The 14508-nt window shown below is 48.4% G+C and overlaps 1 protein-coding gene across 6 annotated transcripts in view; it reads left to right on the plus strand.

The window, feature by feature from the left end:
- The window catches only part of LRP1 (LDL receptor related protein 1), a 518071-nt gene that overhangs the window by 410803 nt on the left and 92760 nt on the right, over positions 1-14508 (plus strand). For all 6 annotated transcript variants that reach the window (XM_060252267.1, XM_060252262.1, XM_060252264.1 and 3 more), the window contains 2 exons: positions 1172-1543; positions 13729-13918. In XM_060252267.1, the coding sequence (XP_060108250.1) occupies positions 1172-1543; positions 13729-13918 (562 nt within the window). The remainder of the gene's footprint in view (positions 1-1171; positions 1544-13728; positions 13919-14508) is intronic.

Consider the following 14508-nt stretch of genomic DNA (forward strand, 5'->3'; position numbering starts at 1 on the left):
CAAAGGCCAGCCTGATGTTTATTTTATTTTTAACACTACTTAGTAGCAAGATTCAGAGGTGGAATTCTAGCAGGAGCTCCTTTGCATATTAGGCCACACACCCCTGGTGTAGCCAATCCTCCAAGAGCTTACAAAAAAGAGCCTTGTAAGCTCTTGGAGGATTGGCTACATCAGGGGTGTGTGGCCTAATATGCAAAGGAAAGGAGCTCCTGCTAGAATTCCACCCCTGGCAACATTCATAGATAAGAACAACAGTGGTAACACATTATAAAGAACATGATTGACTGGCTAACTAACCATGAAGGAAGGACTAATAATAACCCTTAGTGTTTCAAAAAAGGCATATTTGGATCAGTGTGCATTTATGTAATCACATCATATAAAATTTGGATGGCTGTTGGGTATTTAATATATATTTCAGAGTAAAAGAAAATGCAGCACACGGGTGTGCATTAGCTTTAAAGATAAAGTTTACTAATTACTTGGGGGAAAGGAAACGGGGAGTTCAAAAACAAAGAAACATCCTGTCTAGCTTTCTAATCTACATCTTGTCTCTGTAAATGCTGAACCTCGTGTCCCAGGGTTAGAGTTAAAAAAAGGCAATAAAAGTTATCTAAGCCTCCACCCCTGAGACAACCTCAGATCTACTAATTATCCAATAGACAATCCCAATACTAACTGGCTTTGAACACTGTCACCTACACTGTGGTGGGAAAGACTGCAAACCTCTGTATTGACCCTAAACAAACTAGTTAAGAAATAAGCCTACACAAACCAGCATGTTAACTGTCCCAACATCAGGGAAAGAACTTGTACATATGTGCAAGCTCTAGATTTGACTACTTAATGAATATGGAAGGAGCTGTAAATACCTTTGATTAAAAAATGGTATCAAGATTTGGAATCTCTTGATCTTGGAAAAAAGCTCCTCCTAGCAAAAAATTACCATTGAACACAACTAATTTCACAAATCAGTGGCTTCCCTTGTTTGAATTCATTAGAAAATCTGGCAAATCCACAGAACTCCTTTATTATTTATTGGGGTATGAGGCAATGGCGGTACAAGTGGAACAGACTGAGATGGGGCTTCACTTCTTCAGGCTAGCCAAACCCTTCAGATCGACTACAAAGCATGATAGCCCTGATTTCATTGTTCTGTGTTCTTTTCTAGGTACCAATGTATGCGCTCGGAACAATGGCGGCTGTCAGCAATTGTGCCTTTTCCGGGGAGGGGACCAGCGGACATGCGCATGCGCCCATGGCATGCTCTCTGAGGACAGTGTGAGCTGCCGTGAGTACGATGGCTACCTGCTGTACTCAGAACGAACGATCCTCAAGAGCATCCACTTGTCAGACGAAAACAACCTCAATGCACCCATCAAGCCGTTTGAAGACAGCGAGCACATGAAAAATGTCATTGCCTTGGCTTTTGACTATCGCTATGGCAGCAAGGGTAGCAACCGCATCTTCTACAGCGACATTCATTTTGGCAACATCCAACAAATCAATGACGATGGGACAGGACGTAGGACCATAGTTGATAGTGAGTACTTTGGATGCCCCTCTTCTTTCTTCCCTGACGGCTCCCTCTGCAGAGTGTTTGGAGGAGTGCAGGTTGATCTCCATGGGCCCCAGAGAATAATGTGAAGGTTCATCTGGTCCTCCATATAATCTCAAACATCTCTGAGGTGAATGCTTGTTTGGTGCTTTAGTGAGCTCGAAGGGTGCAGAGGGTGGAAGTGTGGAGTTGCCAGCTTGTGGCTCAGTCGCTGAGAATGGTACTGTTTGAACTGGGCACCAAGCAAGGAACATTTACCTTGGAGTTTGTGATGGGACAAAGGCGAAGGAGTGATCTCTGAAACAGGATTCAAGAACTTTGTATGTCACAGTATGTCTGAAACAGGATTCAAGAACTTTGTATGTCACAGTCCGCATGATGAATTGTGTCCAGAAGACATTAAGGAGCCAGTGCAAACTTTGAAAAATAAGCTGCCTTGGTTTCTGCATTGTTGGTAGAGCATCTGCTTGGTAAGCAGAAGGTCCCAGGTTCAATCCCCGGCATCTCCAACTAAAAAAGGTCCTGGCAAATAGGCGTAAAAAACCTCAGCTTGAGACTCTGGAGAGTCACTGCCATTCTGAGTAGACAATAGTGACTTTAATGGACCGAGGGTCTGATTCAGTATAAGGCAGATTCATGTGTACTGGAGACATTAGGAAAACATTCAGAAAAATGCAGATTTGAATTCATGTTGAGGAACTTCTTTTATTTGGATGGACTTCAGCAACTACCATTAAAATGTAAAAATCCTGATGTAATCTATTAGCCTTCAGCTGGTGAATTGGGACTCGCATGAGGGTTGTGCCCTGACCTAAGGAGAGATGTATCAGTAGGCACTAGCGTTCCCTCTAAACTGAGCTAGCAGCGTGAGTTAGCTCACAGATTTTTAGCCTCCAGCTCACACATTTTTGTCTTAGCTCAGGAAGGATGACCCCAGAGCATAATAATTGATGCTGTAGCTCACAACTTGAATGCCAGGAGCTCACAAAGTAGAATTTTTGCTCACAAGACTCTGCAGCTTAGAGGGAACATTGGTAGGCACCGCTATCATTTTAAGGAAAAATAACTGAAGGGATGAATGCAAAAGGAGATCCATTTTCCCTCAATATTGTCCTGGAAGGGACTGCACATGTATTTTCTCCCTGTTTGTCTCAAATGAGCTGCTCTGATATTTAGCCCTAAGTTCATATTCCTGCCTTCATTTTCCATCCTTCTCACTCATTAAAAAAGACTGCATAGTCTACCCCAAACATGATGAATGATACCACTGGTGGACCAAGATTATTTGGTCTAGGAATTCATGCAAACCAGAGCTACTGAGTTGATTCAGACTTTTAAAGCCTGATTTTTACTTACGAATCAACAAATTAGAGGTGGTTCAATAATTTTCACCCATGTATTAACGCAACACTTCATTGCAAGTTCCTTTTAAAAAAAAGAATAGTCGGAAAAGCACTACAAGTCCTTCCAAAACAAGCTTCCTCTTATATTTTTGAGGGGGGGGGGAATTACCAGAACTCTCTGTGCCATGCTGTGACAATTTGTTAATAATTATAAGATCCCAAACTTTCTGAATCCAGTCATGCTTAGAAGGGGGGTGGGGTCTGGCTTAGCAAGAACACTACTTTCACTTCTCGCTTAGCCAGCTCCTATCTCTGTGTAACAACTGAAGCATTTCTTCTGCCTGATCTCAGGGATGGCCAAGGTCGTCTCTACCTGATATGTGTGCACCTGCAAGAGGATTGGGAAAGAACTAGGGAGGAGGGATCGCTTGCTTCATGTCTTAGGTTTGAATGTATAACGCAGGGGTGGCCAACGATAGCTCTCCAGATGTTTTTTGCCTGCATGGCCAATGGCTGGGGCTGATGGGAGTTGTAGGCAGAAAACATCTGGAGAGCTACCGTTGGCCACCCCTGGTAACATAAGGTATAAGTAGAGGGCATTTGCCTACCAAAGCCAGTTTTCGCAAGAGCCATCTTGAGCCTTGAATAGTCAATAAAAGACTATTCTCTGAATGGCCTGGTGTTGATCACTGAACTGTTGGGGACTTGACAGTTTTTTCTATTGATGCACAAAGACAAGACAGGCAGCTGCTATTAAATTCTAGATTATCTTTCTAGGTGGTTTTTAATTATCAGAAGTCAGTGGAAGGGGGGAGTCTCTCCTTGCTTCAATGCATCGTGGAGTGCTCAGTTGAGAAACATCAATGAGGCCACGAGAGAGCTGAAGGGCCCATGGTGCGACGTTCAGTTGCAAATGTTTAAATAAAAATCAATTTTCTCCAGCCAAGCAAATAATTTCCCTGTGCTGATAGCATGGAAGGCAGGGTACTGTTTATTGGCAGATAGATTATTAGGCAATTTGTCAGAAATTCAAATACAGCTCCATTGTATTGTTTGGGCGAGACTGCAGCACAAGCCACTGTTCAGCTGTGGATTGTTTATCCTAAGCAAAGTTATACCTTTATGGGCCTATGCATCTTTAGTAGACTTAGACGGTTATAACTCTCTTTAGGATTGTCCTGGAGAGTGGGCATGCTGATGCCAGTTTGTGCCCACCCTGCATATTGCATGGCCATCTGGTTTGGTGCTGGCTTTAAACTCAAGCCAAGATTCTCAGAAGTTTTAGATAGGGAATGTCTTGTTTGTTGGTCGGGGCAGTGTTTGGAAAACAATGCTGACCCTGCACTAAGGTGTAAACACATGAAGCTGCCATATCCTGAATCAGAACACTGGTCCATCAAGGTCAATATTGTCTACCTAGGCTGACAGTGTCTTCCTAGGGTGTTAGATAGAAGCCTTTCATATCATCTACTACCTGATCTTTTAACCAGAGATGCCAGAGCAGGGATGGCCAAACTTGCTTAATGTAGGAGCTCATAAAATAAATGTCAGATGTTTGAGTGCCACAATACATGAACAGATATTATGCGCATATCTTTATAAAAACTCTTAATACTTTCTTTGTGCATAAAGATAAAATACATATGCATGCACTTTACAACATGACCATGCTAGAAGGAGACTTTTAAAAAGGCAAAAACTGGGAAAAACAGTCTCCATAAGACCAGCATAGGGAAAGGTTATGGAATCACTTTTTGGCACCATTGTGAGAAGGAAACACACATTTACTATATAAAGCACTGAATCTTCTTCGTGGTCTCTGTGCATTCACACATATGGGTATTCTTCCAGAATGGCCCTGACCTCGGAGAGTTCAAAGCAATCTTGATCGTAGATCTGGCGCGCCTCCCCCTCGTCCTGGGGCGGAGCCACCGTTTGCGCATGCGCGGACGAGGGGGGAGGCGTCTAGCCACTCAGTTTCTTCCTTACCGCTGACCTGATCGCACCTACCTCGTTGATCTCCAACTTCCTCATTGCAATCTTCAGCAAACTACTTCTTTCTTCAACCTACTTCAGTCTTTCATCTTCACCTGGTATCGTATAAAAAAAAAAAAAAAAAAAAAAAAAAAAAAAACCTCCTCACTATCTTTCGGACTTTCTCCCTCACCCTCCCCCCCCCCCCCCCGGGAGCGGATGGAAGGAAGGGACAAGGTCACTTTCAAACGCTGCACGCGCTGCTCTGCCAAGATCCCATCGTCTGACGGGCACTCCCTCTGCCTTTTCTGCCTCGGGGAGACCCACCGCACGGATTCCTGCGTCCACTGTAGCCAGTTCGGCAAACAGGCCCGCAAGAATCGCGCCGCGAGACTCCGGAGCCATCTAATGGAAGCCTCCCTCCGACCGCATGGCGCGCAACACCAGCCTCCGCCATCTTCCCCACTCCACGTGGGAACGGCGCAGCCGGCAGCTTCCGTGGCTCAAGGTCCCTGCAAGCCTAAGTCCGGCAAACATACCACAAAGTCGGACGGCACCAAGAAGCGTCACCGCTCCGAGTCCGCCCACGTGGATCCGACGAGCACCGCCAGCATAAAGAAAACCAAGTCTGCGCATCGACCCTCCGACCAATCTGGGCAACCCACGAGCTCGAACCCGGCCACGAGCTCGACCGCAGTAAGATCGACATCGAACCCGACCACGAGTTCCGCCTCGGCTCCAAAGACACCAACAGTGAAATCGACGCCGACGCCGAACATCACACCATTGGAGATTGTGCGCATCTCCTCCAAGTCGCCGTCAATCACGACCTCTCCACCCGACCAAATACTCGAGGTCCACTCCCCTGCAAAGAGCCACCAACCACTCGACCCCCGCGCCTTCGTAGATCTCTCTAAGCCGCTGGAAGCCCAATCCCTGACCAGGGAACCTTCAACTCCGAGAGTCCTTTTACCACGGCAACCCACACCAAGAGCTCACAGCCGCCAACGCTCACGCAGCCGCCAACGCTCCCGCAGCCACCGTAGGCAACGTTCCCGTAGCCGCCGTAGGGACAGCCGCCAACGTTCCCGCAGCCGCCGCAGTCACCGTTCCCACAGCCGCCGTAGAGAGAGATACTCCTACTACTCCCCGTCGAGATCTAGATCTCGCTCTCCCCGGACCCGACGAGGGCACCGACGATCCCCCTCTCACGACCGCTACCGCTCGGATTCGAGAGGGCGCCACTACCACAGCTACCATGACTCCCCTCGGTACCGAAACCGCGCGGACAGACACGATCGAACCCGACACTACGAAGCGTCCCCGCGCACACACCACCTCGACTACGACACACTCGCTCAGCTCCATGACGAACGCAGTCGCCTCGACCTCGAGCCGAAACTGCCCTCACCACCGGGCTCCATACACACTGCGACAAACAAACAGCTGCCACCTGTAGAAACCCAACCAGACCTACAGCACGAATCCGACGACGACTCCGAAGCCGAACTCTCCGAATCCGACCGCTCCTCGGGGTCGGACCTACAATCCCCGGCTTCCGATATAGCTAAACCGGCGGACCTGTCTCCATCAGAGGGTCCGAAATCCTACCTTGACTTAGTCTCCAATATGGCGAACTCGCTGAACCTGAAGCTTAACACAGACGCACCCAGGGTCTCGGACGTCGTCTTTGACCTCGTACATTCAGACCTCCCAGCAAGCTCCTCTCTCCCTATGCTTCCCGTCCTCCTCGAGACACTCAAGGAAGCCTGGGACAAGCCGGCATCGGTACCTCCAACCTCCAAAAGAGTCGAAGCCCTTTACAAGATCCACGCGCCGGATGCAAAGTTCTTGTTCACCCACCCGGCTCCCAACTCCATAATAGTTCACTCCTCCTCGAAATCGAAACAGACGAGACACCCGGTACCCCCGGAAAGAGAGGGCAAGAAGCTCGATACTATAGGGCGAAAGATATACTCGCTCACTACAGCTGCAACAAAGATACAAAACTACACGGCATGCTTCTCAGCATATGCATACAACCTAACCACCTATCTCAACACCCTGATACCCTCCTTACCCGAGGAATCACGAAAACCAGCCTCTAACGCCCTACAGGAATTAGCAAGACTGAGCAAGCAGCAGATTAACACAGCTCGCCATGCTGCACAGTGCTCCTCCAAAGCCTTGGCCTCAGCTATAGCCTTACGCAGACATGCGTGGCTTAGGTCCTCGTCACTCCAACCGGACATTAAATATAAGATTGAGGACTTACCCTTCGACGGCCTTGGACTATTTAACGCAGCCACAGACGACATCCTCACATCAGTCGATGACGGCAGGAAACGGGCGAAACGCTTGGGGGTCTCCCAACAACAACCCCAGTTCAACAGGCAGAGGAACTGGAAGTCCACCTACCATAAGGGTACCAAGTCCCCCAGACAGCAAACCTCATGGAGACGGAAAACCCCCCAGTCCAAGCTGTCATCTCAATACAGACCACGCACGCAAACTTCCAAAAAGACCGCAGCTACCTCAAAACCGTCTCTTTGACCACCCTGCCACGAGACGTCCAGTTTCCCTCCTTCAGCCAAACCCCCACACCCGTCTACAACAGTTTTACTCCGCCTGGAGAGACATAACATCGGACGCTTGGGTCCTCACCATCATACAGAGAGGATACCTAATAGAATTCACATCCACCCCGAAACATCACAGATTTCTTACCACCCCATCGTCCGCACCGCTACAGACAGAAATCGCGTCCCTGCTAGACAAGAACGCGATAGAACCAGTCCCACCCCAATACCATCGCACCGGGTTCTATTCCCGCTACTTCCTGGTGCCGAAAAGGGACGGAGGTCTCCGCCCGATCCTCGACCTTCGCAAACTAAACCTCCACATCACCTACAAGAAATTCCGTATGATCACACTCCAGGCAATCCTTCCGCTTATCCCAGAACGCTCATGGATGGCATCCATAGATCTACAGGACGCCTACTTCCACATCACAATCAACCACCATCACAGAAGATTTCTCAGATTCGCCGTCGGGGAGCAACACTTCCAGTTCCGCTCTCTCCCATTCGGCCTATCGACGGCCCCGAGAGTCTTCACCAAATGCATGGCAGTGGTTGCCGCATCATTACGACAACAGAGCATATCGATATACCCATATATAGACGACTGGCTGATCGTCGCCCATTCAAGGGAACAACTCCAACTGGACGTCTCCACTACCCTCTCCCTCCTGGCCACACTCGGCCTCCAGGTCAACTTATCAAAATCCAAACTAACCCCCACTCAGAGAATTCAGTTCATAGGAGCAGACATCTCCACAATCTCCCAAACAGCCTCTCTACCGCACGACAGAGTACTCAGCATACAATCTCTGGCCAACACCATCATTGCCCAGCGCTCCCAGACAGCCCTAACGTTTCAAAGGATGCTAGGCCTAATGGCAGCAACCACCGCAGTCCTATGCTTCGCAAAACTTCACATGCGACCCCTGCAGATGTGGTTTGTCAGGACCTTTCATCCTCACACACAGCACCAATCTACACTCTTGACCCTTCCATCGCACATCGTAACATCCCTCAAATGGTGGACGATGGAACATCACCTCCGCACGGGCATGCCCTTCAAACAAGCTCCCCCCTCAGTGATCGTCACCACGGACGCCTCCAGGTGGGGATGGGGAGCCCACTTAGGAACCCTCACAGTCCAAGGCCAATGGTCGGACTACGAGCGGTCCCTCCACATCAACTGCCTAGAGCTCCTTGCAGTACACAAAGCGCTGAGATCCTTTCTCCCATCGCTACGGAATCAGCACGTCCAGGTCACTTCCGACAACATCGCCACGGTCTTCTACATCAACAGACAGGGAGGCACCGCCTCCATCAGACTCTGCAAGAGGGCCCTGGCATTGTGGCATTGGAGCATCACCCAGGGCATCTTCCTCACGGCCGTTCACCTACCAGGGACCGAGAATACCCAGGCGGATGCCCTGAGCCGCCACTCGACCAACAACCACGAGTGGTCTATCAGCGCTCAATACATCCAACAAATCTTCAAAACCTTCGGAACCCCGAGCATAGATGTATTTGCCTCACCATCAAATGCCCAGTGCACCCACTTCTACATGAGAGGTCCACCATCCCAGCTCTCCAGAGGGGATGCATTCCTCCAAACCTGGAAGGGAAAACTACACTACCTGTTTCCCCCCATCCCACTCATCACAAGGGTCCTGCAGAAAATCCAAACAGACCGCACGAACTGCATCCTCATAACCCCATGGTGGCCACGCCAACCCTGGTTCACCACCCTCCTGTCTCTGTCCAACAGGACATTCCTAATCCTCCCACAAGCACAGGACCTCCTCTCCCAACAAGACGGGAAGGTCCTACACCACAACCCGGCATCCCTCAAATTGACGGCCTGGAGAATCAGTTTTTAGACTTTCCCCCGGACGTTCGCCAAGTCCTACTGAACTCTAGAAAACCATCCACTAGGAAAGCCTATCTACTAAAATGGAAGCGCTTCACCCACTACGCCTCTCAACACAACTTTGACCCTAACTGCGCTACCATCTCTCAGGTATTAACTTATACCTTAGCACTCTCAAGAACAGGCCTCTCATACTCCTCCCTGAAGGTACACCTCGCAGCTATTTCTGCCTTCCACCCCCACATCGGGGGAACAACAGTCTTCTCTCATCATGCCACGAAGGCCTTCCTCAAGGGCATCATTCGCCTACACCCTCCTGTCAGACAAATCCTTCCAACCTGGAGCCTCTCTCTAGTGCTCAGCCAGCTCATGAAACCACCCTTTGAGCCCATGGCATCTATTCCACTACACCTGCTATCGTGGAAAACAGCACTACTCACGGCTCTCACCACAGGCAAGAGGGCTAGCGACATCTGTGCCCTGCGGGCGGACCCACCCTACACAATCTTTCACAGTAACAGGGTGGTCCTTCGCCCCGACCCGACCTTCCTACCAAAGGTCGTCTCTCCATTCCACCTAGGGAAACAGTCAACCATACCAGCCTTTTTTCAGCACCCCTCGGACGCAGGCCAGAGGGCTCTCCACAACTTGGACGCGCGCAGAGCGCTAGCTTTCTACATAGACAGAACTCGAGAATTCCGTAAGGATCCGAGACTCTTTGTCACCTACGCCACCCATAATAAGGGCAGCAAAATATCTACTCAGAGGCTCTCTAAGTGGCTCGTTGCCACCATAGAACTCTGCTACCAACTGGCGAAACAACCAGTCCCGCAACACATACGAGCTCACTCTACTAGAGCCGTCGCCACCTCGTCAGCTTTCACGAAGGGCATCCCTATAGAGGACATCTGCGATGCAGCGGTCTGGTCCTCCACGTCTACCTTCGCCTCGCACTACGCTCTTGACGTTCGTGCCCGGCGTGATGCCTCCTTCGGACAGGCTGTACTTCGCTCCATCTTCGACTGACCACCGTAAGTACTACTCTCATTACATTCTGGTCTAACCTTGCATACTTTTTACAGATCCAGCACCCGCCTCCGAAGGGATAGCTCGCTAATCACCCATATGTGTGAATGCACAGAGACCACGAAGAAGATGGACAGGTTTCTTACCTGTAACTGGTGATCTTCGAGTGGTCATCTGTGCAATCACACAGACCCACCCAGCCTTCCCCGCTGCTGGACACTCACCTAGTACGTCTTCCACCTGTCCGGTGGCGGGAAGAAACTGAGTGGCTAGACGCCTCCCCCCTCGTCCGCGCATGCGCAAACGGTGGCTCCGCCCCAGGACGAGGGGGAGGCGCGCCAGATCTACGATCAAGATTGCTTTGAACTCTCCGAGGTCAGGGCCATTCTGGAAGAATACCCATATGTGTGATTGCACAGATGACCACTCGAAGATCACCAGTTACAGGTAAGAAACCTGTCCTTACTATTTGTATCATTATGCATCTCTCTTTGCCTTGACACCAAGGTTAGTAAATATAAATTCTATAAGAGCTATGAAACTGAGGAACCCTGTGCTACCCTCTATTTCATCCCTCCTTCCAGTGGCTCCCTTGGTTCTTGCACTCTCTTTCCTTAGTCTCTGGGCAACCTCTATGGTCGAGGAAAAGAGCTTGCGAGGCTTCCTATTTTACCCTCCTTCTCTGCTTAACACACAGCAAAAATAGTTGTCTATCTATGGATCAATGCTAAGAGGCTAAATGAGGTCCTGATGCTAAGCGTGCTTGTTTGAGAGTAAACCTGCATTAAGTTCCTCCTTGACCTCTGGGAGCTGCGCAATGTGTGCAAAAGAGCTGCATGTGACTCCTGAGCCACAGTTTTGCCACCGCTATGCTGGAGATTGAACCTTGGGACCTTTTGCATGCCAAGCAGATGCGCTGCTGCTGAGCCACAGTGTACATATGCAATATTATCCTAAGTGAGATCATTGCTACATCTAGCTCAGATTTGTTGACTGTGAAGAAGACCGCAGATTTATACCCTGCCCTTCTCCCTGAATCAGAGACTCAGAGCGGCTTACAATCTCCTATATCTTCTCCCCCCACAACAGACACCCTGTGAGGTGGGTGGGGCTGAGAGGGCTCTTACAGCAGCTACCCTTTCAAGGACAACTCTATGAGAGCTATGGCTGACCCAAGGCGATTCTAGCAGCTGCAAGTGGAGGAGTGGGGGAATCGAACTCGCTTCTCCCAGATAAGAGTCCACACACTTAACCACTACACCAAACTGAATGGCTGCAGCTCTCAAAAGTCCCATGCAGAGGGCTTTCCCGGCATCTGCTTCCTGAAGTGCCAGATTGGAGGGATGTAGTCCATATACTTCCCTGCCACATGGCTCCTTTCCATTACCTCCTTGAAGAAATTTTTTTACAGTGGAGTGAATGTTGCAGCTGGAGAAAATAGCCATAAGGGCCATCCTCTTTAGTAAATGGTTTTAAGTGTAAAGCAGAGGCTCCGTTGCTTTGAATTAGGGAAGCAAGAGGGTCCTCATAGGGGGGAATGAATTGGACTAGTCTAGACCACAGTTTATAACTCATTGTTAGCTGTGCTTTGAGAGACCTCATGCTTGGAAGCCTTGAGCCTTTCCTGCTGCACACGCATTCAGAATTAGCCACAACTGTGATTCATTGATCTTTTTAAACTCATTAGCTAGATATATGGTGCTATTAGTCTTGCTCAGAAGCTGACCTCCATGGAAGAGGAGGGAACTGCTCCTGCTGTTGGCTAAATGAAGGCTTTTTTGAAACTCCATGACTTTCAGAAATCAGGATAAAGTTTTCTCAGGAGGCCCATTAACTTACTAAGGGGGGCACAAATGACCTCCAAAGCCTTGCATGTAGGGAAACAGGAGCTTTTAAGGTATTTGCTGTCATGGTTTTAAAAACATGTCTTTTTTACAGACCCATTCTAATCTGTCACGCAGTCTATATACTCATTTGTAGTCATTGCATAATGGGGTATGGTCAGGGGTCGTTTTGTAGAAAAATAGGTGGTGGAGCTCATCCAAGGATTGTTATGCAGCTGCACCTACTATTCAGTGGACAAAGTAGGGAGGAAAGGAGGAAGAGGGGGAACCCTCAGAAAGGTTCAGGAGCTGTGCTCCTGTGAGCTCCTGCTCAATTCAAGATCTGGGTATGGTAGACATCATGCCTAACTTAGGTAGTTGAGCATTCTTGCCAAGCTACTGGCGAAGACTCATGCATCCGTTTTCACAGGGCTTTTTTTGTAGCAGGAACTCCTTTGTATGTTAGGCCACACTCCCCTGATGTAGCCAATCCTCCTGGAGCTTACAGTAGACCCTGTATTAAGAGTCCTGTAAGTTCTTGGAAGATTGGCTACATCAGGAGTGTGTGGCCTAATATGCAAAGGTGTTCCTGTTACAAAAATAGCCCTGCTCTTTCACCTTCTGATTCCCCCTGATCTTCTAAATAACTTGGTCTAGCCCTAGCTAGATAGGTAGATATATGTGTGTGTGTGTGTGTATATATATATATATATACACATACACACACGCACAAATACATATATCTACCTATCTAGCTAGGGCTAGACCAAGTTATGGGGTACGGTCAGGGGTCTGAGAGAGGTGTATTCTTCAGTGCAAGAGGTTTTGCTGACTCCCCAAAAGAACAGCAGAGAAAAAGTTGGGGGGTGAAGCTAGAAAGTTTATCATGATGTAGATTAGAGAATCTTTAGCCAGTTCAAACTTTTGCTGGTGAGGACAGCAAAAGTTTGACAGGTAAGGAGCAGACAGTGTGCAAAATCAGACAGTGAAGGCATTCCTGTGCTGTACACTTTAAACTAGAAGTAGAGGGATCCATACATGAAGCATTAATAAAAATCTACTTGTTTGAGAAAAAACGCTAGCACGGGAGGGAAGATTGTTCAGTCTGTTCTTCCTCACATGCTGTTTTTCTAGGCACAGAGATCTGAAGTGGTACAGTCTAGGATAACATTTCCTGGTTATTTAAGTAGCACCAAAGGCAAAATTTTGGAAGGTCTTTGTATCACATAATCCAGATCAGGAAAGCAGTACAGTGGTATAGCGAGAGCAAACACAGGGAGAAAAACAAGCAGGCTTCAGAATCAGAGCATGTGTAAAAACTCATAATATCCAACCAATTCTTGCTTCCTATTACAGAGAGGGCTATTGGGATGGTGGAACCGAAGAGAGCACGGTGATCAAATTAATTTTAAGCCATGTGTAGCTGGTAATCTGCAGAGTGGGGTGGAGGACTGAATCCTTGATAAGTCATGGGGTACTATGTCCATGTCCAGTTGCTATGGGTCTATACGGAAATGAGGGTTTCATTGAAATTCTTGCCACTCTCTCCTCTCATCAGATGTTGGCTCAGTTGAGGGGCTGGCCTACCACCGAGGCTGGGATACTTTGTACTGGACAAGCTACACCACGTCCACCATTACTCGGCATACTGTGAATCAGACCCGCCCTGGAGCTTTTGAAAGAGACACAGTCATTACTATGTCTGGAGATGACCATCCTCGAGCCTTCGTGCTGGATGAGTGCCAGAAGTAAGTCCCAGTGTACCTTCTGGACAACTCGAAAGAAAATCCTCCATATCGTTGAAGAGTGGGGGAGGCCGATTGTTTGTATTTGTGTATCTGTTTTTACCTATACCTCACTAACGCTCAGTCCCTAAGGTCTCTTTTATCAACTTACAACAATTAAACAATGGAAAATCCTCCATTTCGTTGAGGAGCAGGGGAGACCGATAGTTTGTATTTATGTTTGTATTTGTGTATCCATTTAACTCTATACCCCAGTAGTGCTCAACCCCTAAGTGCCCCTGTAGCAATTTAGGATTATTTAACACTGCAAAGTAATTCAAAACAACACTGAAAAGAAAGTCACCAAAAATAATCAGAAAGCTCTGGTTGGGCTCCTGAAATTTCGCAAGGGAGACAACCATGATGCCAGTCACTTTGGATGAATTTCACTGTAACGCTTCTCAGGGGTTGCATTTTAGCAGGAGCTCCTTTGCATATTAGGCCACACACCCCTGATGTAGCCAGTCCTCCAAGAGCTTACAAAAAAGAGCCTTGCAAGCTCTTGGAGGATTGGCTACAACAGGGGTGTTTGACCTAATCTGCAAGGGAGCTCC

The sequence above is a fragment of the Heteronotia binoei genome, chromosome 13, assembly GCF_032191835.1.
Source record: "Heteronotia binoei isolate CCM8104 ecotype False Entrance Well chromosome 13, APGP_CSIRO_Hbin_v1, whole genome shotgun sequence".
Lineage (NCBI taxonomy): Eukaryota > Metazoa > Chordata > Lepidosauria > Squamata > Gekkonidae > Heteronotia > Heteronotia binoei.